Raw genomic sequence first — 23,782 nt, 5'->3', positions numbered from 1 at the left:
CAGGGCCACGAGCTCTGTTGCCAGCCCCGGCACTAACTCTGGTGCAGTCTTACCCCTCCAGCACAAGTACGTCTGCCACGCAGACAGCCCAGCAAGCTCAGAGCCTCTCTCAGCAGCATGAATTAACCCACAAATCTGCTACACTGCATCATGGAGCCGTTCCATGGGATGGCCATGCAAGCAGACTGGTAGAGCGCAGCCCGGCTCTAACCTGCAAAAATGCCAAAAAGCAGAAGCACCTGAGTTATTCTGACTTTTATTTCATTGCTTCTTAGTCCACACAGTCGGTATAAAATCAGAAAAGCAAAGCAAAAAGAAAAAAAAAAAACCAAAAACAAAGGAAACCCCAAAATGAAACAAAAACAACAACAGCAACACAGTGCCTGGAGTCCTCAGAAGGCAGCCTGGGGTCTGCGCAGGTGCCCGTTCAATTCATGGCCAGACACATCGCTGACGCACAGACAGAGGACAGACATCTCGCTCGGGCAGCGAGGTCCGACAGGGCTCCACCCAGAGCTGTTTCTGTTCCTCTTGACCACGACGGGGAAAAAAGGAACCTCGGTTATAAATGCTTTATTAAAAATAATAGTAAGAGCAACTCTAAGTACAAAAGCAGTTATAGCTCATTTATATTACACAGAATTATTTCTCATCTCTAGCTTTGTTGTTTACCTCAAGATTGTTAACTGAATTTCCAGTGAATAAGGTTAAATGGCTAGCAATATAAGGAATGGTAAATAGATAGCACCATTTCATATATCTGGTATTCGATTTCATAGATATACTGGGTTTGCTTCTTTCTCATCGGTAGTTTAGCTCCACGGCAAGGATAAAGCACATTTCACGGTTGGGAGCATCAGTGCCCCGGCGGCTCGGCTCGGCACGGCACAGCACACACCCCAGCCCCGCCAGCACAAGCACCGGCGGCACCCCCAGAGCCGGCGCTGGACTGCAATTCAACCTAAGTGATTTAGAAGCCCAAATTCCCAGCGGGTGTGGTGGCAAGGCAATGGGACTTAGGCACATAAGTCATTTAGGCACTTGGGGCAATCAAAGCCTTTGCTCCGAAATCCTTCAAACCTTTCGGAAGCGTCTCCCGTCAGATCTGGACGTGCACTTCAGTTACCAGGATCACAGCATGTGGCAGGAGCGGGGACCAGCCCTCTGGCTGGCGTAAACAGGCGGAACTCCGATTTACGCCAGCCTAAAACCAGTCAGAGCTGGGGTTTTCTGATGGTTCAACAAGGGCTGGGACGGGGAAGGAGAGTTCAGGTCAAAGAGGATTTTGCATGAGAGAAAAGTCACCGCGCTCTTGTTACACTGTTAGGAGTAATAGTTCCTTAGGCACTTGCTTTAGGCTTTAAAACATAGCGTATGGTCAACAAAAGCAAACAATACTATGTACATATATGTAAAAAGTGTTATAAATAGGTTTTTTAAACCATAGATACTATATACATCTTCAATTAACAAGTAACCCTTTGAGTGTTTCCTTTTGGGGTCGGTTGGGTTTGGTTTTGGTGGGAGGGTTTATTCTTTTTTTTTTTTTTTTTTTTTTTTTAATTTTCTTTTCCGTTTTCTCGTCTATTTTCCCCGGCCTCCGTCTCCTCCGTGGACATCATGAGTGCCCTTGTCACGCCACGCCGCCTCCCGCGGCATCACTCGCGCTTCCGTAGGATGACGTAGACGATGCCGCTGGCGAGGGCCAGGGGGAAGGCCAGCCATGCCAGGATATAGGCGAAGCCGTAGGAGGTGTTTTCCGAGGCTTGGTGCCAGTCTGTGTGCCTCACTGTGAAGATGGCCGCGCCGCTCATCACACAGAGCCCTGTGGGGAAGCGCACATGGGACGGAGTTAGCGATGCCACACTTGGAGCACTTCCCTGCTGGAAACCCAGAGCTGGGGAGGACACACCCAACACCAGCCCGGGAAACTGTTTTTGTTATTGCCCCCTTGTATCCTGTCGTCTGGAAAATTATGGTATGACCTGGAGGGTGTGATGCTGCGGGCTTTGCCCTGGCTGCAGGTGAGTGGGGATATCTCTGCCAGGCTCTGAGCAAAGCAGGAGCATCGCTGGGACTCACATATCCCTCAGGCAAGCATCGGGCAGCCCCCAGCTCTGGGCTGCTGCCCTGGACCATCCCCACTCCCTTGGGTATCTTATTTAAAACCCAAACTGTAGCCTGAACCACCCTACCAGAGGTCAGACACAAACCTGATCTCCTTATCTTCTTTATCACCTGCCCAGACAAGCACAGCTGGGGGCCAAGGACGCTCTGGCCGGGCAGGGTCTGTGCCCTGCGATCCCCTGTCCTCCTCCAGGGCTGTGCAAGGAGCTCAACTGCAAACCCCGCTGCGCCCACGGCTCGTCCCTCTTCCCCAGCTCCTGGCATCCACCCTCGCCAGCCACGGGCCAGCACAGCTCCCCGAGGGCTGTCCGGCCAGGCCCAGCTCCGGTAGGCAGCATTTTAGCTTTGTTACAAAAACAACCCATCAGCATTGGGGACTGCCCAGAGCTAACACAAAGCCACCTCTATTTCTGCCCGAAAACAAGCTCTTTCAGTCAATCCCAGCAGTTCTATTATACAGTCGTGGGGCTGTTGTTGGAGCCGAGTTCCAAATCCCCTGCATGGACCTCAGGACCACCTACATTTAACCACCGTGATATTTGAGCTGTAATTCCACTTGACACTGCTCCTTTGTTCTGGGAAAGTGCAGAAGTGGGAATATGTTTCATTAATGCGCCGCTGGTGCAGTTTCCATTCCCTAAGCATGAGAGCCAACTCCCACTGCCCCGGCCCATGCAAAGAGAGCACAACAATTGTCTGCGGATGCTGGTGGGGGACAGAGAACAGGCGTGTGGCCATGCCAGTCACCTACAGAAGCAGAAAATACAGCGGCAATTGTCCGCGTGAGGAATTTGGCAAAATGGAGGCGATGATTTCTGCAGCATCTGCACTGATTTTGGCCTGGAGAACATGCTCAGGAAGTGAAGGACGGCTGCATTCAGCTGCTTGCGCCAATGCAAGCGATCATGCGTCACCACTTGAGAGCCTTTAGTCTTGCTTTGACAGGCCAGAAGGCAAATGCTACCCAAAATCTGTTCCTGCAGGTCTGTGCATTCTGCCCCAGCCCTGCAGACAAGCTGGGATGGGTGCTGCTGCGGGCTTGTGGTCAGCTCTTCAACACAGGGCTTTGCAAAAAGCTGCAGGACAAGTGGAAGGCACAGCCCTCGAGGCTGAGCCTACCCTCGCCACGCCATGGGGACAGCAGTTCTAGGGTGGGAGGGAGGAGAGAAAAGGGATAAAAGTGATGCTGGGGCTGCAGAGAGTGGTGGAAAAGGTGGGTCAAACCCTGAGAGGCCCAAACAAACGTCTCTCCCATACTGGGCTTACACAGCTATGAGGTGTGATGGACCCACCAAGGATGGCAGGGAGCTCTCGAGGGCCTTTTAATGCCTTTGTGATGGGTGAAATCCCATCAGGGCAAATTCAGCTAGACGGCACATTTCCAAGCAGTGTGGAGAAGGTGCTGAGGATGCATCCTGCCCTGCCGCTGCACAACAGACCCAGCTGACCTTGTGCATCTCTTCTTGCCCTTACCTCTACTCCCCAGTTCCCCTGAGCCACAGCCAAAGTTGTAGTGGACACCCTGCCCTCCTCTCTGGCTTTCAGGGCACCCCTGCTGGCTCTGCCACCCAACAGCACCCAGCGGTCCTGCCCCCAGCACCCGCTGGTTCAGGTCCAGCATTGCTGTTGGTCAGGCTCCAAAACTGGAGACCCTCCGCTTTCCCAAGCTGCATCACCCCGGGAGGAGGTGCAGGGTGATGGGAAGAGCTCGCCCATCCCCTCCCAGATGGAGGGAGGTCCTCCCCATCTCTGCTGGAGCTGAGAACAAAGCACTCAAGCAGGTAAGACCCTGCCCCTGGCAGACCTGCAGCAGAACTTTGTGGTGCTAGGGCTTTGCAAGGCATGGACGAACACCTGCAAAGCCTGAAGGCCACAGGAATTTCTTCTGTTGGCTTTAGACAGCAGTGGCCTTCCACAGCAAGATGCAAGGAGACCACATCAGGTTCAGCTCCTTTGACCGGAGCCATCCATACCTCCAGGTGGGATCTCCTGGCAGCGCTGGCACAGCCATGTCCTGTTTCCTACCAACAACCCTGAAATTTAGGGTCACAAAGACCACAGCTGCCCCGAGCCCTCTCCTCCAGTCCTGGCAGGGAGAACAGCAAGGATGGCCAACTGTGCCCACCTCTACATGGTCCATCCAGACTCAGACCTCTGCCTACGGGTCCCCCAGGCCATGGGAAACCTTTGCAGGGATCAGGTCACGCTTCTCCTATCCTTTATAGTGGCTGGGGATGGATTTGACCCATGCCTCAGGCCCAACAAGTAAAGACACGGTAGTTCTGTGACCTGACCCTGCACCCCTTAGGACACCCAGCATAGCTTGGACAGGAGGGCTGCAATCCCATTTTGTCTTCCTCTGAGAATGAGGATTCACCAGCAATCACTCAGGGGAGAGAAACCTTCTGCTCCCAGACCTGTTAGACAAGCTCTCAGGCAGAAAATTGCATTATTAATGCCCATTTCCCCTCCTTGTCTCCATGGCTGTAATGGGTTTCTCTACATCTATCTTTCCAGAGATGGTGAACTGATCTGAACCCATCACCTGCATCATGGCCAAGCATTTGTAATAGATTTCATGCCACACTTGTGAATAAAGGTTAGCTCTAAACTTTTCCATGGTTTGTGAAGCCCAGTCACTTGAGGGTGCTCAGAAACTTTGCCTAAACTCAGTGGATAAGTTTTTCCACTGATTTAGTGGCAGGACCTAGGGTGGCTTTTAGTTTAACATCTAAAGCCCTAGCAGATGATTAGTCTCCTTCCCAAACAGTCGGTCATAATTTAGCCAGAACCTCGTTACACAATTTAATTTTTCTAGTCTGAACGCTTGAAAACCCGGTCCACCGGTTTCATACGTGGAAACATAAACGGAGCCGGTGGCTTTACAGCATCTATATTTGGAGAACTGCAACACACGACATGAACCGTGGCTCATTTCCAGCCCTGAGTTCTTTAAGAGTTAAAAATAGTAGCTGACAGTTCAAAGTCAGCTGGCTCACCCTGCACGCTCCAGCGGCTCTTTGCTGATGTGGAAAGCACCAGGCCCCCGTATGGCAAGTTTATAAATACTCATCGGATTATCTTTTGCCAAAAGAGGATCGTCACTGCTCCCCCACCCCGCCAGCAGTTGCAGAAGCCTTGCCCAGCCCGGCGAAGGTGGGTCCCAGAGCCAGCGCAGCCACCCAGGACCGTCAGCATCCCACCCCGAGCTGCGGGCAGAAGAGGCAGAGCCCTCAGTCCGGCAGCCCCTGCGCCCTGCCTGCCCCACTGCCCGGCACAGCTCTGCCTCCTGCTTGGTGGGTCTGGCACCCTGCCCCTCCAAAACCTCCCCGGAGGGGGCAGAAACCCTCTTGCACCTCCCATGATGCAAGGGCAGGAGAGCTTGGATGCATAACGCGCTCTGACAGCCAGACCCCATCCCAGGGCACGCAAGACATCAACAGACCCAAATTGTTCATCCCCCTTTCCCTTCAGTGGGCCATGCAGGACCCAGTTTGGTGGCCCTCCTGCTTCGGTACCCAACAGCATGCTCATTTCTGCCATTACCCTCACCTCTGCTTGAAAGCCCTTTCCCCACTGGCGGCAGCCGCATCGATCAGCCCCCACTTACCGGCAAGGATTTGGAAGATTCCAGTAACATAAAACCGCCCACCCTTGGTGAGCGTGAACAGCTGGCAAAAGAACAGGAACAGGGACAAGACGCTGAAGATGATGGAGAGGATCATCATCGCTTGGACAGACTGCAGCCATTCTGGGGAAAGACAGACAGAAATCTCAGTGTGGGCACCACAGATAGCCAGCCCCCACCACCAAGTCTGGGCCCCCGGCATCCTCCCCCGTGCCCCCGGCATCCTCCCCCGTGCCAACATCCCACCCCTGGTTCCCATTAAGTTTCTTAACAGCTGGAGGAGGTGGTCACATCCAGTGCTGCACCCGCTGGTGAGGTGCTCAGCATGGGCACGAAGCTGCCCGGGATTTAGGATGCGTGGGCATGGACCAGCGCGCTGGGGTAAAGTGAACTGCAGGGCCACGCGCTTTCGCAGGGAGTGTTTGTAATAAAATATGAGCAGAGATATTAGTCCTGCAGAAATCAAGATGAAGCCTCTCCCCCAGCTTCACGTCAGGCCCTGGGAGTTCAGCTGTACTAGAAACACAAAACCTGTGTGCAACAAGCAGTGAGACACCGAGCTGGCCAAGCTCAGGGGTAAAATAAAAACACAGCGAGTGAAAACACCCTCTGCCCTTATGGAATCAAACCTTTTAGAAAAAGCCTTCCCCAGCTGCCAAATGCAGCTGCCTCCCAAAGCAGACCAGTTAAACCAGCCCCTGCGTGAGTCACTGCCCAGCTATTTTCAGGCTCCGTGGGTGTGTAACTCCCCGTGTAAAAAAAATATAAATAAACAAGCAAAACGCCGCTCCATCCCATGAGCTGCCGCAGCTCGACAGAAAGAGGCAGTGCCTCACAGCAGTGGGCTGGGGCCATGCTCACAAACACCTCTGCCTTTCCCTTTCCTTATAAGTTTGAGATCAAAATGAGCATTTGTAGACTTCCTCGAGAGGTCTTTAAGGATGCAACATTGATTAATTTGGCACAAAAGCCAGGCAGGACTTGGTACAGGTAAACTGAGGCACAAACCGCTCAGTGAAAGGCAGAAAAATCATGCTTTGGGCTGGATCTTCAGGCAGAGGAGAACTAGGCAGCACTGAAGTCTCAATTCCAGTCCCACGGTCCTGCCACAGTTTTATGTCCACCAGCGTCGTTCCCCTGGATGCAAGAAACAGCTTTCTGCAGCAAATAGCTGAAACAGAGCAAAACTTCCAAATAAAGCTACGCTCCAGCTTAGCAACCCTCAATACTTGGTGCAGCAAACGAGGCTGTTTGGGACTGCCCAGAGCAGCGTCTGCTCCCAGAGAAGCATCACGCTTCCCCACCAAATCCTCGCAAGCTGCACTCACGGTGAGAGCGGAATTTGAGCAGGAGAACAAGGTACAGCCTCCAACGGGGACGAGGATGATGATGCACGCCTGAGCCCTTCCAGCAAATCCATGCCTGCAGGGAACATCCCGCGCCATTTAGTAACGCCTGGTGTGTTTGGCTTTGGATCATCAATTCCACCCCTTGTCTTTGCATCTTGCCTCCTGACACTCATGCAACGGAGCAAATTCAGGCCCTGCGCACCAAAGCAGACTGAAACCACCCAGAGCGGCCTCTGCTCATTACAGACAGCTTTTTCCTTCCTCTCCTCTCCATGCTTCCCGCGCCAGACTCCCCTGCAGCATTAACGGGCCCTACTAAAGAGCTGCTGCACGTCACTTATTTCAATGCCACCAGTTATCGTTGCTGTCACTTCCAGGAAATCCCAGCGTGGCACACAAAATATCCCATATACTTCATCTGTTTCAGCTGGCCAGGCTGGGAAACCCCCCTGCCTCGACCACACCTGACCCGTCAGCTCTGGCCATGCTAAACCAGTGGGCAACAGAGGGGATGAAGCAGATCAAGCGCGGCTAAAAATGAAATCATAAATCATTGCTCAGATGGAGTCAGAGAAGTACGGTTAGAGGGTGCCCAACTGCTGACCTGCAACCTCCTTCCACGCTTCAGCACAGGCAGGGCTCCTATCCCAGGCCTGGGAAGTTGAGCTCTTGACTGAGCCTCTCCCGAGCCCTAAAGCTGGGTCCAGCTCTGTGCACCAGTGGAGCCAAAGGCTGCCCAGCCTCAAGCCCTGCACTTTGGTCCAGGACCCAGCAAGCCAAGCCTTTTGTGATTTCAAAGGCCATGGGATCCGGCCCGGAGAGGAGCCCTTTCTGCTCGGAGGTGGACGCTCCAAGTGCCAGTTATTTTAGGAGAAGGCTGTCTAGACGGAAAGCTGAGCCGAGCTGCCCTTTTAATTGCATCCGCCTCCCTGTGCCTCTTTTTTGGTTCTGAATGTGAATGATTTATACGGGCTTTTCAAAATCCCATTGTAATAAAGAGCCACGTCAGAGGAATATAAAGGCAGGCACTAGGAGAAGGGTTTCGGCAGCCAGCCGTGCTGCTCTGCTGCAGCCAGAGAGCAGCAGTCACTAGCTTGTGAGCAGGGAAATCAAGAGATGATCCCAGAGCTCTGAGCCTGCTCGCATCCAGCCCTTTGCTCATGACTCAGGGACCCACGAGTGCAAGCTGCTCTGCTCCCATTAAATCCAAGCCCAGCTGCCCGAAGACTTCAGCTGCATTAGGCTAGCTAATTGCCTTTAATTCACTTGAAAACACCACTATAGCTGCAGACAGGATTGCCACTTCCTCAACTCCATATGCTTTTAATTTCTTTGCTATCAGCCCTGTGTCCTACCTATAGGCTTTCAAAAATAAAGCAAGCTTCCTGCAGGGAGGCCTGGGCCGTGTGAGTTGTACTCTGGGTCTGTCAGCACTGTTTACTCCCAGGCTGTTATTTGTGGTTTCCCTTGGGCAACAAGTCGGTTATTCCATTTTTCTCCTGCATCTCCTCAGCTCCATGTTTATATCTTTGTTCTTCAGCAGGAGGAAGAAAGGGAAACAGAGTGGAAAGGACAGATAACACCCTGCACGCTGCTTCCGGAAAGGACCCATCAGGAGCGTTTTTAAGAGCCCTTTCAGGCAGTCAGAATTGAAGTGAGAAGTTTTTACGGAACAAATTTGAAAATTTCCCTATGCTCTGCAAGCCCTGATGTGTTCGTGCCACCACTTATAACAGCAGGGAAAAGACTTCACCCCTGGGATGCTGAAGACATTTCACTGCCCTAAAGTCTTACATGAAAGACAGAAACCCAGAGCAGAAATTGAAACTTAGAGCAGAAATTGAAACCTAGAGTGGGAACTGCAGCTGAACCCCCCCAGAAAGTAGTTAACCCAGCCCCTTCCAGCAAAGCCCCAGCCCTACTTGCAGGGAGGTTTTATACCCTGACAAGGGGTGCAGCTGAGCAGGATCGACATGGCAGGCAGAAACATGCCCTTGGCCAGGAGCAGAGGGCCTTAAAGGACAGGCATTGGCTTCCCAGGGTTTAATTCTCCGCTCTGTCATAGACACATCTATCCTCTTTTGACCCAGCCAAGGAGAAAGAATAAAGTGTAAACTGAAAAGAAACTTGCTTGAGCAATCAGCTTATGCACTCGCTGCAAGACATCACCAAATCAGCGCTATGCATTAAAAACACCTGTGTGCTGTGACCTGCAGCTGGTGGTAACGTTTTGCACATACAGCTTTCCCTCTGCAAGCTGCCTATGCACTGTACACTTAAAAAGCAACCACTTCTCAGGAAGAAAACATCCATTAAGGAGGTAACCATAGCACATAATATACACAAAACTAGAGGGAGGGGAAATTCATGACCACATCTGTATGGTAAAACCTGCTCCCTCAATGCTGCACACTAAATATCAGCAGGGTCAGGAACAGCACCTGCATCTACTGGCACAAAGGTACCAGCCCAGCTCTGCCAGGAAAAGACGTGTTTTCTGAGCAGAGTTTTTCCAAAGCAGACTCTCAGGCTTCAAGAACCTGAACCCAGCTTGCATCCTCACCTATGAAGCGGACAGGTCACATCACAAGTGCTGGGGCTTGCAATGGTTTTAAACCTTGATATTCAAACACCCCCTTAAGAGGGTTGAAAAAGGTTTAACTGAAGATGCAGAAATACCAGCTCAATTGCATCATTCTTCTGGGGCTGAACTTCAGAGTTGCCCCTTGGCATCTCGCTGTAGCTCTCCAGAAAGGCAAAAAATCTCAGTTACCCGCAGTGCTATTCCTGAGCAGCACAGACCCTCCGCCACCACCCACAGCCCCACCACTCAAAGCGAACATCTCTCCTGCTGAGGTGAACAGCATCGTGGTTCATCAGCCACATCCAGCAGAGCTGCTGAGCTCTCCTAGGGAAAAAACAGCTCCATGACATTGCAACTTTCTTCTGCTTCAGTCCCAGACCTCCCGCCAGCACGAGGTCAAACCTTCCCCAGCGCGCTCTGGGCTGCTGGATGCTCAAGCTGGGAAAAACAGGTTTTTCACCCAACAGTTCCTATCCTTCTATGTTCATTCCCTGGAGAGGACCACAGGGTGCTGGATCGAGGTATTCCTGGAAATCCCACCAGCAAAGGGGGATTTTTAAAGAGCTCCCAAGGTATTTGTATGGGCCAGGGGATGAGCAGGTAGGGTTGAGCAGGTAGCCCCACTGGGGCTGTGGGGAGGCAGTGAATGAACACAGTGCTGCAATTCCTACCCAAGACTTCCTGGTCCTATTCTGTAGTTCCCTTCAGAAGGCGATTAAACCCTCAAAGCCCTCTTTTCTTCTCTTGCCCTCTTTTCTTCTCAGCTATCCTCCCTTTCGCCTTCTCCTTGAAGCTCCATCCAAGAAGTCCCCGAGGCCAGGAGGTCCACAGCTCTCCAGAGCTGCCACATTCAAACGTGAGCGGTTTATGGAGCATGGTCTGTCCTCCGCAACTCTGTGGTTCAGCCATGAGGCCACAGCAGCCATCCCATTGACCACTGAAGCTCACATCCCGCAGAGGCAACCTCTGATGCTGCTGAGGCAGCAGAAAGCTGCTGGCACCGTGAAGAACACCTTCCAACAGCTCCACGATGCCTGAGCCAGCTCCTCTCCAAGACCCTCAGTGTGGTGGCTCTGACCTCCTCTTGGTTTGTGTGTAGGAGCGAGCTGAGGTGGTAGATACATCATTTCAGGTCCTCCAACGGGCTTAGGTACCAACTCCCACTGATTTCAAGGCCAGGCACCAGGAGCAGGGATGGTAAGCCATGGTGCCCTGACCCACAGGCACGCTGGGTACACTCAGCCAGTGGCCACAGGGACACCCAAGAGTCTTATCAAAGCCAAAAAAATGTTGGGTTAAGGGTTTTCACAGCACTGCACTCTGCAGTGTACTCCCCCAGACATTCTTCTGGTTCTGCAGTCATCGTTTCCCCACATGTTGCCTTCTTCCTCCCCTTTGCTCCTCTTTCATGGGCCAAAGCCTCCCACCCAGCAGGGAAGGCCAGGTGACCCCCACTCACACACCTTACACAGAAATAGGGGAGCCAAAGAGCTCTGGAGCCACTGAGAAAAAAAAGACAGCACTCATTCCTTATCTCTCCTTATCCAACGCTCTTTGTGAGAGGAACAAGCAACAATAAAAAACAGGTTTTAAGCAGAGGAAAACCCTTTCATAGTGCGGGCAACATGGTTATGGCAGAAACCGATCCAAAATACAACATATTCTCCTGGAACACCCCACAGTTTATTTTAAACAACTAAGGGGCAAGGTACAGTCACCCACAAGCTGGCAGAGAGGGGTTCAACCCTGCCCGAGTTAGGCCAATGTTATCTATCATTAATGGCAAAGCAGATGCTCCAGGTCCACAAACTGCTGAGATTAAAAGCTGGCTCTTTGCTACTCTTCCGCAAACTGCAGAGACCCTGAAGGACCAGAGATGTCCCCAAATCAAGGTATCTGCCCATGTGGTCCATAAGCTGAATGGAGCCAGTTGATGGCTAGAACTTAAAGTATGAAGGTTGTGTGTTAACAGACATACAGGCTATCCGGTACTTACTGCAGGGCTTCATTATAACAGACTCAGCATCCCTAAATATGGGTAACTTTTTGCTAGTTCGCAGCTGCCCAGCAGAAATAAAGCAGAAGGCTGCGACAGCGCTGTGCCCACAGACTCAGCAAGACAGCCTAGCATAAGGGCAGGTTACTTTAGCATTCAGTAAATACCTGAAACCATTTTAAAAATACTTGAATCTTTAAATCACAGAGTGGTGGGGGCTGGCAGGGCCCTCTGGAGCTCACCCCATCCCACCCCTGCGTGAGCAGGCACCCCCAGAGCAGGGGCACAGGGCCGCGTCCAGGCGGGGGGTGAATGTCTCCAGGGAAGGGACCCCACAGCCTCCCTGGGCAGCCTGTGCCCCTGCTCTGGCACCCGCTCAGGGAAGGGGTTTGTCCTCATGTTCAGGTGGAACTTCCCGTGTTCCAGCTTGTGCCCGTGGCCCCTTGGCCTGGCGTTGGGCACCGCTGAAAAGAGCCCGGCCCCATCCCCCTGACACCCGCCCTTCAGATATTTACAAGCACTGATGAGATCCCCCCTCAGCCTTCTCTTCTCCAGGCTGAACAAGCCCAGGTCTCTCAGCCTTTCCTCACAAGGGAGATGCTCCAGCCCCTGATCCCCTTGGCAGCTCTGCGCTGGCCTTGCTCCAGCAGCTCCCTGCCCTTCTTGAACTGGGGGGCCCAGACCTGGACGCAGCCCTGCAGGTGTGGCCTCACTGGGGCAGAGCAGAGGGAGTAGAGTTTGAACTTCTAATTTGCAGGGGTGACGGGACTATCGCCTCCATCTCACCCTCCTGCTCTAGGAACTGTCTCCTCATCAGTGACCAGTTCTCCAAGTCTTGACCCAGTTGGTGCAGTCTTGGCTCTCCCAGTGGGTGGAGGGGAATTTGCCCCCACCTCTTTTTGTAGAGATATTTTATACTCACTCTCAATAACGGAATTAGACATTGAGAAATAATTTACCTAGGCGTAAGGGTTCAATGAAGCCACAAAAAGGATTACAGCAAGTTATCCATCATCTCTCCACACCTTTTCTATGTCATGTGAGTCCAGCATTGCTGGAAGAAAGAGTTTGAAAGAATAAGGGCAGCAAAGCCACCCTGGGGGGGGCTGAAAGAGCAAAGGCAATGTGGTCAGATGGTTCTGTTATGCATTTTAAAGTGGAAGAGAAGCAGCGCAATTCTTCCTGAAAACAGCTGGTGGGTCAGGGCACAGACGCTCCTGCCTCATGCCCAGGACAAAGATCTTTCCTGACGCCTCCAACACGGAGAACGTGGAATTGAAGCACCAGCAGAGCTGCTTGGGGTCCCGCCTGCCAGGGAAAAGGGGCTCTGGACAAGGAAGGTCAGCATGCAGAAGAGCAGGGCAATACCCCGGTGCATGGATGTGCCTGCCCCACCGATGGGAAGCGCATCCCTGCCCACCCAGGCGGTCCGGGGCAGAGCTCTGCTCTGGGCGACCCGCCTGGGCTTTGCTTGTGGCCATCCTATCAGCAAATTAGCAGGTGCATCATACGGCCTACGGTACTCATTAATCATGTGGATTGGCAGCCTGTGTATTTCCCAAGGTTTGGGGTTTTCTTTTCCCTTTAAAAAAAGCCAAAAAACACCAGCCTGCGTGTGAACAAGCCGGTAATGCGGAAGCCACAGAGTGGCAACAGGGGAAACTGTAAGAAGACAACAGGAAAAATGTCTCCTGACACTACAGGGGGATGCAGGGATCTCCGCGGAGGTTCCTATTGCCTCCCCACATTCAGCATTCCCACCAAAATCAGAGAAAGAGCAGTAGAAAGTAGCAGAAAAAATTCTTCTTGCCTGCATAAAAAATTCAGTTTCTGAAAGAAAAGTCCATTTTTGGAGAAAAAAAAAAATATATCACTGTCTGGAAATTTGGGGTGGAATCTACTTATGAGCACTTGAGCAGCTCAGGTCCAGCCGCATGCCCCGTGTCTGCAGCGGCATCGCACAGCTGGGGGCTGGCGCGCAGCCGTGCCGACGCACAATTCTGGGATTCAGAGCTGAATTCTTGAGATAAGTCTTTTCCAGGAATGTCTGACAGCGCAAACGAAGCAAAGATTGCAACATTTTTTCCATAGTTCTCAGCCTCTTGAAAAAAAAAAAGTCATTATCTAACAAGCAAATGCAGAAATCAAAGCAACAAGCAGGCGGTTGTAAAAGGTGAAGAAATGGGCATCTGCCCCCGACCCAGCGTTTCCTCCTCCCTCCCTGTGCTCGCTCCCATGGGGACCGCTCAGCCCTCGCATAGGCAGGGGGTTCAAGCCCTGACGAGAGGAATGTGGGAGGTGGGAGCTCAGGCTCCACTGAGACCGACTCCATCCTGCACCCAAGGCCTGCTGACGTCCCGGGGAGCCACGGTCTGTCTCCTGCTGTTAACCCCTGGGTTGTTTTGCTGCTTATTCAGTCCCCACAGGATAATCTAGCAGGGTAGGAGCACGGTCCCGAACCGGCCCCGGTGTTAAACACAGGCAAATCTTGCTGGCACCCAATTTTAGCAAGTTTGGCTTCTCGTTGGGCATCCAAATAACGGCCACCTAACCAAAAGGGTCCCTGTGCAGCAGTGCAGCAGGCGAGAGGAGGCTTCGCCCGTCCTCACCGTGCTGAGACCAAGGGGAGCATCACAGCACAACAAACCCCGCCAAAGCCCCCATCGGTGCTGAAAACACGAGACCCAGCCCTACCGAATTCCACATATTCCGAGTGCTGAGTACCACCCCTTTTCAAAAAGGGAGGCAGAAATAACTGCACTACAGCGGCCACTGTGACGGCCAGAGGAAAAACTGCCTCTACGTAAAGACCAAGTTCTGCCAAAACTCCCAAACGAGGATTTCTTGCTCTTAGCCCATAGCAGACCTTGGCACTCTGCGATTAACCGTTAAGCACCGTCCTTGGCAGAGGCACAGAGAAACAAATTCTTACGGCTTTTTACAACCCAGGGTAGCATGCACAGCCTGTGTTTTGAGAGAGATTTAAGTGAGAACGGTTTGCGGTATTTGGTATAGGATCTTTCATATTTTTGAAAGTAAGCATATTCCTAGCAAGAAGAGTATGAGAAGCATAACAAGGACCAGGCATGGGATGATCAGGAGCCTCAGAAGTGGCTCAGCCACAGCACCCTTGCCCCACGTCCCCGCTGTCACTCCGATAAGTGGCCAACCGCAGCACAGGGGTGGTGGGACCACGGCGTGGGGGCTAGGGCGCAGGGACCCCCTGGAGAGGATGCTGTGTGGTAGTTTTGTTCTGTTTTCACAAGCAGATTATAAAAGCCTTGCATAAGCCTAGGAAATGTCTTCTGATTTTGTGTTCCTACAGCACTGGTGAGCTCCGGATCCTGCATCCAGGGTCGTACCAGATGACGACTGGTCCTCAGCAGCACTGCTCCCACACCCCTGCTTCAGGGTGGAGCGGGCAGAAGGTTTTGCCCAAGCAAAACCCCCTTTTCCTGATGTCAGAGTGGAGCCTTCATATAAATAGGAGCTGTCAGAACGCTCTTTAGGACCTGAGCACAAGGCACCTCTACACCAGCAGCCCACTGGGGCACCTTATAGAATCGTAGAATGGCTGGGGTCGGAAGGGACTTCTAGAGGCCATCTAGTCCAACCCCCTGCAGTGAGCAGGGACATCTTCAACTAGATCAGGCTTGGTTATCAACCAAATCAGCTGCTTGAGCACATTTTTAGTGGGGTCATCTTGAATATAACCCCTTTAGTGATACAAATACATCACTGAAAGGATCCTGAGAGAAGCCTCTCTTTGAGCAGCTTCTGGCAATAGGGCAATACAGACTCACAACACCCAGCAGGACAGGCAGGCGTGGAGGAAACCATCCCAAACACATTTTGGGCAAGCCCCTCTCAACACTGACAACTCCCCATCACGCAGCATCTTGAAAACACACAGAGAAAGCGGTGCAGGTTTGAAAAGCAAAAGATTTGGGGAGGCTTTACTGCCCTCAGCTCTGGGACTCTGGGGGGCAATCGCTGCCTTTTATTTCAAAGCGCAAGGTCAGCAGTTTTGGAGCACGCATGGATGGCTGTGAAGCAGCCTGCCTACGCTGCAGATAGCCAGCACCAGCCAACTGCTGATGAAGGACATGGCTCCAGAAGGCTCCTCGGCTGGGACAGGGTCCAGCCGCTTCCCGGCCGGCCCGGACACCACCAGGCGTCAGCAGAGACCCGCAGCGGTGGCTTCGCTCCCACCGAAAGCAGAGCCTGGGCCCAAGCAGGGAAACGCGCTGCTGCTTTCAGCGCAGGGAGGATAAGAGGGGGAGTGAGCATCAGCATCCACCACCCCACGCGGGGTACACACAAGGGTCTTGCTCCCAGCAGGCTGGGGATTAGGGTGACCTGAATCTCCAGAACCCTCTGACTGTATCCCATCGCCACAAGATCCTCTGAAAGCATCTCCACTGCAACGGTCCCCTCCTTGCCAGGACCACGTGGCATTGGTTTGCTCCTGTGCCAGGACCATGTTTCCGGCATGGCATGACTGTGCTCCTAGTGACATTGGTGATGATTCACAACTGGTTTCACTGAGGGGTTACACTGGGAGAATCTGTTTCCACAGAAAAGCAAAAACCAGGCTAACTGGAAAAAAAAAATGCTGGACACAGCACCACTGGCATTAGCCCTGCCTTCTGGGGAAACTGGGGCACAGGCTGACTCCCTGAGCACAGATTTCATGCTATTGGTACCACTAGGTGCCCTGGAAACGCTGCATCACGGCATCAGAGCAAGCACTCCTCCCCTGCTGATCTCAGCAAACAGCTCACTGCGTGATGTCACCCAACGTGACATCAGCCTTCACCCAGCTTAGTCCAGAGGTGGCTCTTCAGCCCCCCGAGATGTGCAGGTGGGCACATCGCACGCGCGGTGCTCGGTAGTGAACCACAGGGCGAGGCGCGTGCCCAAAAGCTCAGCCTGTCCCGGCAGCAGAAAGCAGGGCAGCTTTCTAGATAGGGGAGAGGTTGTCCTCCAGAGGCAGGCTGTCCTCGGGGCACCACGTGCATCTTTAAAACACCCTCACAACCACAGCAAGAGCGAGGTGTGCAAAAAACAGCCCCCCCCCACTCCCAGCAGGGTGATGGGCACCCAGCGAGCCCTGCTCCAGCGACTGCCTTGTGTTTACACATCCAAGCGTAACCGAAATGGGCTAATAATAACAGGAGACCACCAAAAAGCACTCGCGCCGGTCACCTCCGCCAAACACTCTGCCACGGTGCTGCCAGGAGCAGCCCCCACAGCTCGAGGGCAGCAGGGCAGAGCGATGGGCGTTGGGTCTGGTGCCTGTGCTAAGCCCCACCGCAACCTCTGGGACTGATGAGGTCCCTGAAGGAACCTGAGCAATGTCCCCGCTGCTGGGCCAGCCCTGTGTCCCCCTCACCAGGGCACCAGGAACACGGGGGAGCCCTGCCCCTCCATCTGGGGACAGAGCAGAGGAGGCAAGGGGAAGAGGTGGGAGGGAACAACTTCGGGGGGGGCGCAGGGAAAAGCAAGAGGGAATCACGGATAACCTGCGCCGGCAAATCCCCCTTGATTTCATAAGTCCAGGGAGGACAATAAAAGCAACAGGCAGCAACAGCCCCGATCGCTGGGAGCACTCACCGTTCGTGGACGATGTCAGGCAGTGGAAGACGCTACCGGAGGTGCAGTTCTGCCAGAGGTCCGCCGTGTGCCCGCCATTCACCAGCCATTGCTGCAAGAGAGACGCAGCCCCGTGAGGAGGGAGGCAGCGGGCAGCCGCGCGCCCCTGCCAAGGCTTCGGCACCGAGCAGCCCCAGTGTGTACCGGCACGCGTGTGCCCGGCCAGGCGCTCCCAGGCACATGCTTTTCTTTAGAAAGGGGCTTGGAAAGTAAATACTGATATTTGCTTTTAGCTGCTTTCACCTCAACGGCAGAAAAACAGAAGCTCTTTATTCTTTTTAAACATGGACCAAGTCCCGTGGGAGATGTGCACTTCCCTCCCCTCTGCCGTCCTCGCCTGGTGCCTGGCCGGGCTATTTGAATGCTTCCACGTGATTTCTAACAACTCGGAAGATTTTTGTAAAGTCTTCTACTACTACTACCACCCCCCAAAAAAAAAAAAAAGAAAAAAATGTAAGGGAAAGGAAAACGTGGTGAAGCAAGCCTGGAACTCACCAGCTCCACAAAACTACTGCCTTAAAACCAAGTCAAACTTCTTCCTAAGTAGATGATGTGTTAACTGGGCTCTGGACCGAGAACGGTGCTAGGAACGCTCTGTGCAGCATCCAACCCTCAATCTTCCCACTGCTTGCAAAGCTTAAGCCTTGAAAATCACCAGACGGTGCCCATTTGAGTTAGGAGAGAGGCTGTGCCTAATTCACAACCTCAAAGCAGCAGAGCTGGAGAGCAAAACTGCTGGTGCTGAGGAGCCAGTGCCCAAACCAGTCCCATTTCAAGGGGTTTTGCTCAGGCTGGCTGTACTGGTCCTGTGGCCTGAAGCCCGTTAGCAGGTGGAGCTCCTTTATGAAAGGAGAGTGGGGTTTCAGGCCCACAGAGGGTAGTTTGGGGGCTCTGAGGCTGCTCCGTGATGCAAAGCAGCTTGGGGAAGATGAGGAGACGGGCTTCAACAGCGCTCTCCTCTGTACTGGCAGGGGTGCCCCGAGCACCCACTGCGGCACCCAACCGAGCGACGCGCCTGATACGGAAAGAGCTTTCTGTGCAAAATGCTCCAAAAATCCCACTGTTCTTAAGACCAGCAATCGGCAAGTAAAGGTTTCCTGCTAAAAGCCAGGCTGGAAAATAAACCACAAATAAAAATAGCACCTTCTGGTCTTGCCATGCCGTAACCCCTCCACCGGCCGCTCCCTGCCTCGCCGGTGCCCCGGTGCCGGAGGAAAGCCCGTACTTACGCTCACGATGGTGGAGACGAAGAGGAGCACCAGCACGGTGACATGGAGCACGATGATCCCCAGCAGCAAAAGCAGCATCTCGGCGGTGGTGGAGGGCAGAACTGGAGGGGGAGAGGGATGCTGCTGGGTGTGCGAGCGGTGGAGCCCGGCCCCGGGGGCAGCAGGAGGCGCTCCGCCGGCGGCAGGAGCCCGCCCGGCGCCGGGGGATGCTCGGGCAGCGCCCGGCTCCTTCCCTCGGGCCCCGCCGATCGGGGGGGAGGGGGGGGGGGGGGGGCGGCGGCCCGAGCCCTCTGCCCGGACCCACTCCCGGATGCCCCGGGGGGTCCTCCGAGCCTTTCCCCCCGAGCCTGCTCCCCCAAGGCTTCTCACCGAGGAAGTTTCCCCGTCCCCCCTCCCCTGGGGGGGCTTCCCCGAGGTACCCCCTAGCACCCCTCCTCCGAGGGGGGTTCCGATCCCCCTCCCCGAGGGGAGTGCGCTCCGAGGCACCCCCGGGGGGGGAGGGTCTACCTCGGCGCGTCTCACCCCAGGGGCTACCCCGGCCCCTCTCCGCCGGGAGGGGGGGTTCTTCTGCCCACCTCCCCATGGGACCACCGGGGGTGGCTCTGTCGGCCCCTCTCCCCAGGGGAGGCTTTCCCCGGCCCATCTCCCCTGGGGATCCCCGGGGAGGGAGGAGCGGGGGGGCGCCCACCTAGGCTCCTCTTCTCTGGGTGTGTGTGTGGGGGGTCTCCTCGGCCCATCTCCCCTCGGCACCCCCAGCAGGGGCTCTCTTGGTCCCCCTCTCCCCCAGGGAGTGTGGGGGGCTAACTTCCCCCACCCCATCTCCACTCGGCACCCTCAGAGAAGAGGGAAGGGGGGCTACCCTCACCCCTCTCCCTAGAGAGCCCCCGGAGGGGGGGGGCGCCCCCCAAGTCCCTCTCCCCGGAGGACCCCGCAGGGTCTCTCCGGCGCCGGGAGCGGCCCGGGCCGTACTCACGTCGCGGCGGAGCCGAGGGGCGCTGGGCGCGGAGCGGAGCGGGCGGCGGGAGCGGGCGGCGGCGCTGTCAAGTTTCCCCTTTAACCGGGGCCACCGCCCCGCTTGCGTCTGCGGGACGGGGAGGGCCCTCGGCGCGCCCGGCCGCTCCTCCTATAAACGCGGCAGCGCCCCGGCCCCGGCCCGCCTCCCCCCGAGCCCCCGGCCCGGAGCCGCTCGCTGCCTCATCCCCATCATCCCCCATCATCCCCCCCCAACCCCCATCCCATATTCCCAATCCCCATCGTCCCCATTCCCGGGACGCGCGCGGCCGCTCCCGCCAGGCAGCGGGGAGATTTTTTGGGGGATGGGGGTGTCGTCGACCGGGCTGCCCTCCCCCCCCCCCCCCCGCCCCTTGCTTCCCCACGGCGGACCCCCAGCGAGGCCCGCCGGGGCGTGGGCAGCCCCCGATGCCGGCGCCGCCCCCTCCCGGAGGAAGGGGCGGAGGGGGGTGCGGGGGGTGCTGGGAGGCGGCGGTGTCCCGCTCCGCTTTCCGGAGCCTCCCGGCGTGGCCGTGCGTGGGTCCCTGCGTGTCCCGCAGCCGCTGTGAGCCGGCGCCGTGCGGGGCTGCAGGGAGCCGGGGCGCGCCCCGGGCAGGATCCGGCCGGTGGCCGCGGCGCTGGCAGCCGGGGGCGGGGGGGTCCCGAGCAGAGGAGTGACTCGTGGGGAGGGCTGGCAGGGAGCTTTTCCTCTCCCAGGGCCGCACGGGGAGGGGGCCGTCGTCAGCGACGAGGTGACACGGAGAGGACGGAGAGCTCTGCTGCTTCGGGTGGCTCCCGAGCCCCAGGCGGGGCACTTTGTGGAGCCCCGGGCAGGGATCCGTGGGACAGGATTTGGGGAACGAGCATCTGGCTGTACTGAAGTCGAGGGGAATGCCTGATTTCCACAGCACGGCTTGTGTCCGGGAGAGTGACACCCTTGCAATTTGGTCCTGAGATGGCAATGTGATTCTGGCTCTCGGGCTGGAGTGTTTTTAGCACTTGAAAACCAAATCCTGTGGGACTGAGCAACCTCTCACTAAATGGAGGGTGAGATTTTCCAAAACACTGGAGGGCTTAGGAAAGGGGTGGCTGCACTCCGGTACGGCAGCCTTCACTTATTCCTCAACAGCAGCTAATCTGTTGAACTAAACCTCACACGCACACACACCCCCAACAGCCCCTGCAAGAGACCTGCGCACCCCTGGGAGTCCTGAGCGCTAGCACCTACCTCCCCATCACCTCTCCCCTCTCCACACACCAGCTCCAAACTAGTCCTGCTTTGTTGCTGAGACGAGGGAATTCGGCATCCAGCCACCAAAACTGTAAATCTTGGGAGAAGAGAGAGAGAAGCGTGCTTGGCTCCTTCCTCTTGGCAAGCACAGGCGTGTTCCCTGCAGCACGGGCTCTGGCTCCGCCGCACTCGTGCGAGTGGTCCCATCACATGCGTTAGCCGGCAAGTGGGAGTTCAGAGCACTTGGGGAGGGGGGAGAGAGGAGATGGGCCAGCAGCTGAAGCAAGGCCCTCAGCCTCACACCGTGCTCAAGCCCCTGTTTCAGTACATGCCTGTACTCCCGGCCACGATGCCGCTGAGCCAAACCGTGCCCCGGCAGCGCTGGCTCTGCCTTGGGCTGGTTTGCCCAGCCTGGTTTCAAAGGATGCAATTTACCCTTCCCTCCGAAAAATACCCACCCATTTCTCCGCTGCTGCCACCCCCCTGCCCCCTGCGCCGCTGCTGCCTGCCGTAGCAGGCTGCTGCACGCACCCTCCGGAGCCAGTGCCATCCCCGACTGCAAACCCCGGAGGACCAGAACATCTGGGCCGCCATAAGTACATTCCTCACTAATGAGCCTATTTCGGGCTGTCTTGCCTCTGTGGCTTGAACGTCTGCGCTGCTTTCGGAGCAGAGGGAACCACTGCGCTCAGGGCGGCGCAAACACGGAGGGAGAAGGGTCTTGTCCCCAAGGACCGCGATCTAAGCTGCCGTTAGAGATGATCTTCTGATTCGGGTTTGTAGGTGTGAGATCTCGGCTGCTGTGCCTCCGGATAAATCCTCTGCCCCGTTCCTCAAAAGCAGAGCAGGGAGATGCACAGCGTTGAAAGGCAGCGGGGAGGGGTGGGGGTCACGTACTGCACCCGAGCTCCTCCGTGATCCTGGGAGAGAAAGACCACCTCGGCTCCAGTTCTGAAACCGGTGCCAAGAGCAGCTTTTTAAGCACCGGCAAAATATCTGAAACTTGAATCAGGAAAAAAGAGTAGCCTGCGGGTAATGAAGCCTGTTTTGGCTGAGAACTGTGGATTAGAAGCTGTGGAGGAAGCCCAGAGAGACGAGCACATCACTCCCGTGCTCCTCAGACGCTTCTTGGAAAGGTGCAGCAGCCAAATGGAGCAGGGCTTTGGGAAAACATCTGCGGCGCACGTGCTCTCAGGGCAGCTCTGGTGCTGGGGGCCCACACTGCCCCAGGGAGCACGGCGAGTTCACGTGGAAGCGCTGGTGGCAAAGCTCCTCTTTGCACCTTCCACCCACCGGAGGTGCTGGAGGTGGCTGTCTGGGCCAGGACGAGGGGAGGCACGAAGGTGAGGGTGTTCCCAGCAGAGCCCCTGGGGTTTTGCTGGAGAGGTGGCATCAGCACCCGACCCGGCACAGGCTGGAAAATTGCACCGTGCTTCCCATCAAGGGGCTCGAAAGCTGCCTGGCTTCCCCGGCTCAGTCTCCGTACGAGTTGAGTGGGGAAGCAGACACTCCAGAAGGGAGAGCTGCTCTGCAGGGAGATCTGGATAGGCTGGAAGAGTGGGCCAACAAGAACCTTATGAACTTCAACAAGGAGAAGTGTAAGGTCATGCGCCTGGGAAAACATGATCCAGGAGTGCAGCCCAGACTGGGATCCACCTGGCAGGAGAGCAGCTCTGTGGAAAGGGACCTGGGGGTCCTGGTGGGCAGGAAGCTCAACAGGAGCGAACAGTGGCTGCTGCGGCCAAGAAGGCCAACAGGGTGCTGGGCTGCATCAAAAAGGGCATCGCCAGCAGAGATAAGTCATCATCCCGCTCTACTCAGCGCTGGTCAGGCCACCCCTGGAGTGCTGTGTGCAGTTCTGGTCCCCGCTGTACAAAAAGGATGGGACAGGCTGGAAGGGGCCCAGAGAAGGGCCACCAGGATGATCCAAGGACTGGGAAGCTGCCGTATGAGGTTGGGCTGGGAGAGCTGGGTTTGTTCAGCCTTGAGAAAAGGAGGCTCAGAGGGGATCTCATCCCCATGTACCAGCACTTAAGGGGCAGCTACAAAGAAGATGGAGACTCCCTTTTTACACGGAGTCCCATGGAGACAACGCAGGGGATGGACACAAGTTGCTCTTGGGGAGATTCCGGTTGGACACGAGAGGGACATTTTTCACAGTGAGGACAGTCACCATTGGAATAATCTCCCCAGGGAAGTGGTTGGCTCGGCCACGTTGGGCACCTTCAAGAGCTGTCTGGACAGGGTGCTGGGCCGTCTTGTCTAGGCTGGGCTCTTCCCAGAAAGGTTGGGCTAGATGATCCCTGAGGTCCCTTCCCACCTGGGATTCTGGGATTCTGTGAGTGTGGCTAGCATTGGTCACCGGCTAAACATGAGCAGGTGCCACAATAAATTTGAAAAATGTTTTGTGTACAAACAAGATTTGCCACTGGCTGTGCTGGGAATCCCGTAAGATTGATGGGTTGTATAAACACTGGGTAAGAAAATGTGGATTTCTCACTCGGAATCTATTCCATGGGATCACTTAAAATTCTTACAATGCTTTAGCTTGAATTTCTAGAATAAAATAATGAGAATTTAGGAGGGAAAGTGGGTTTTATGTCACTTTAAGGGGCCCAGATGCTAATCTGACAAGGCAGTGACAGACGAAGGACTTTGCTGGGTCTAAGCCTCATTTGACTGTGCCTGCAGCATCTCCTGGACCAGCACATCACAGGCTCAGCTGCCATCCATCCAGCGCACACGTACGCCATCCCCTTCCCCAGGCCAGGTGAATGAAAACACTCTTAAAACAAACATTTTCAAACTACACAAAAAGACAAGATTTTCTCTGCACATCTTCTTGTGGATGAACTTGTTTAACCCCAAGACTTTGCTCTGTCATCACAATTTTAGGGACTCGCTTCCTGTTCCCTACCCTGGTGATTAAGACCATCGGCAACGGAGGATTTGAAATGTAAAAAGGGAAGGGGAGGAAATCCGCAGTGCCATCA

At 55.1% G+C, this 23,782-nt stretch overlaps 1 protein-coding gene across 1 annotated transcript; it reads right to left on the bottom strand.

Moving 5' to 3' along the window:
- Positions 1–240: 240 nt before the first annotated feature.
- Positions 241–19,695, bottom strand: PMP22 (peripheral myelin protein 22). The gene is made up of 5 exons (XM_075111355.1): positions 19,542–19,695; positions 18,569–18,669; positions 17,301–17,391; positions 5,738–5,878; positions 241–1,825 (listed from the first exon to the last, which is right to left on the bottom strand). Exons 2-5 carry the CDS (start codon positions 18,644–18,646, stop codon positions 1,659–1,661), a joined length of 477 nt encoding a protein of 158 aa, XP_074967456.1. The 5' UTR covers positions 18,647–18,669; positions 19,542–19,695; the 3' UTR covers positions 241–1,658.
- Between the last annotated feature and the right edge of the window lie 4,087 nt (positions 19,696–23,782).

This window comes from Phalacrocorax aristotelis, chromosome 16 (assembly GCF_949628215.1).
Source record: "Phalacrocorax aristotelis chromosome 16, bGulAri2.1, whole genome shotgun sequence".
NCBI lineage: Eukaryota > Metazoa > Chordata > Aves > Suliformes > Phalacrocoracidae > Phalacrocorax > Phalacrocorax aristotelis.
This window is presented reverse-complemented; position numbering and strand designations above follow the sequence as displayed.

Coding starts and splice junctions, on each gene's coding strand:
- PMP22 (XM_075111355.1), bottom strand. CDS start 18,646: ATGCTGCTTTTGCTGCTGGGGATCATCGTGCTCCATGTCACCGTGCTG. Junction 5,879..17,300: donor CCTGACATCGTCCACGAACG/GTGAGTGCTCCC, acceptor GTCTTTCCCCAG/AATGGCTGCAGTCTGTCCAA. Junction 1,826..5,737: donor AATCTTCCAAATCCTTGCCG/GTAAGTGGGGGC, acceptor GCTTCCCCACAG/GGCTCTGTGTGATGAGCGGC.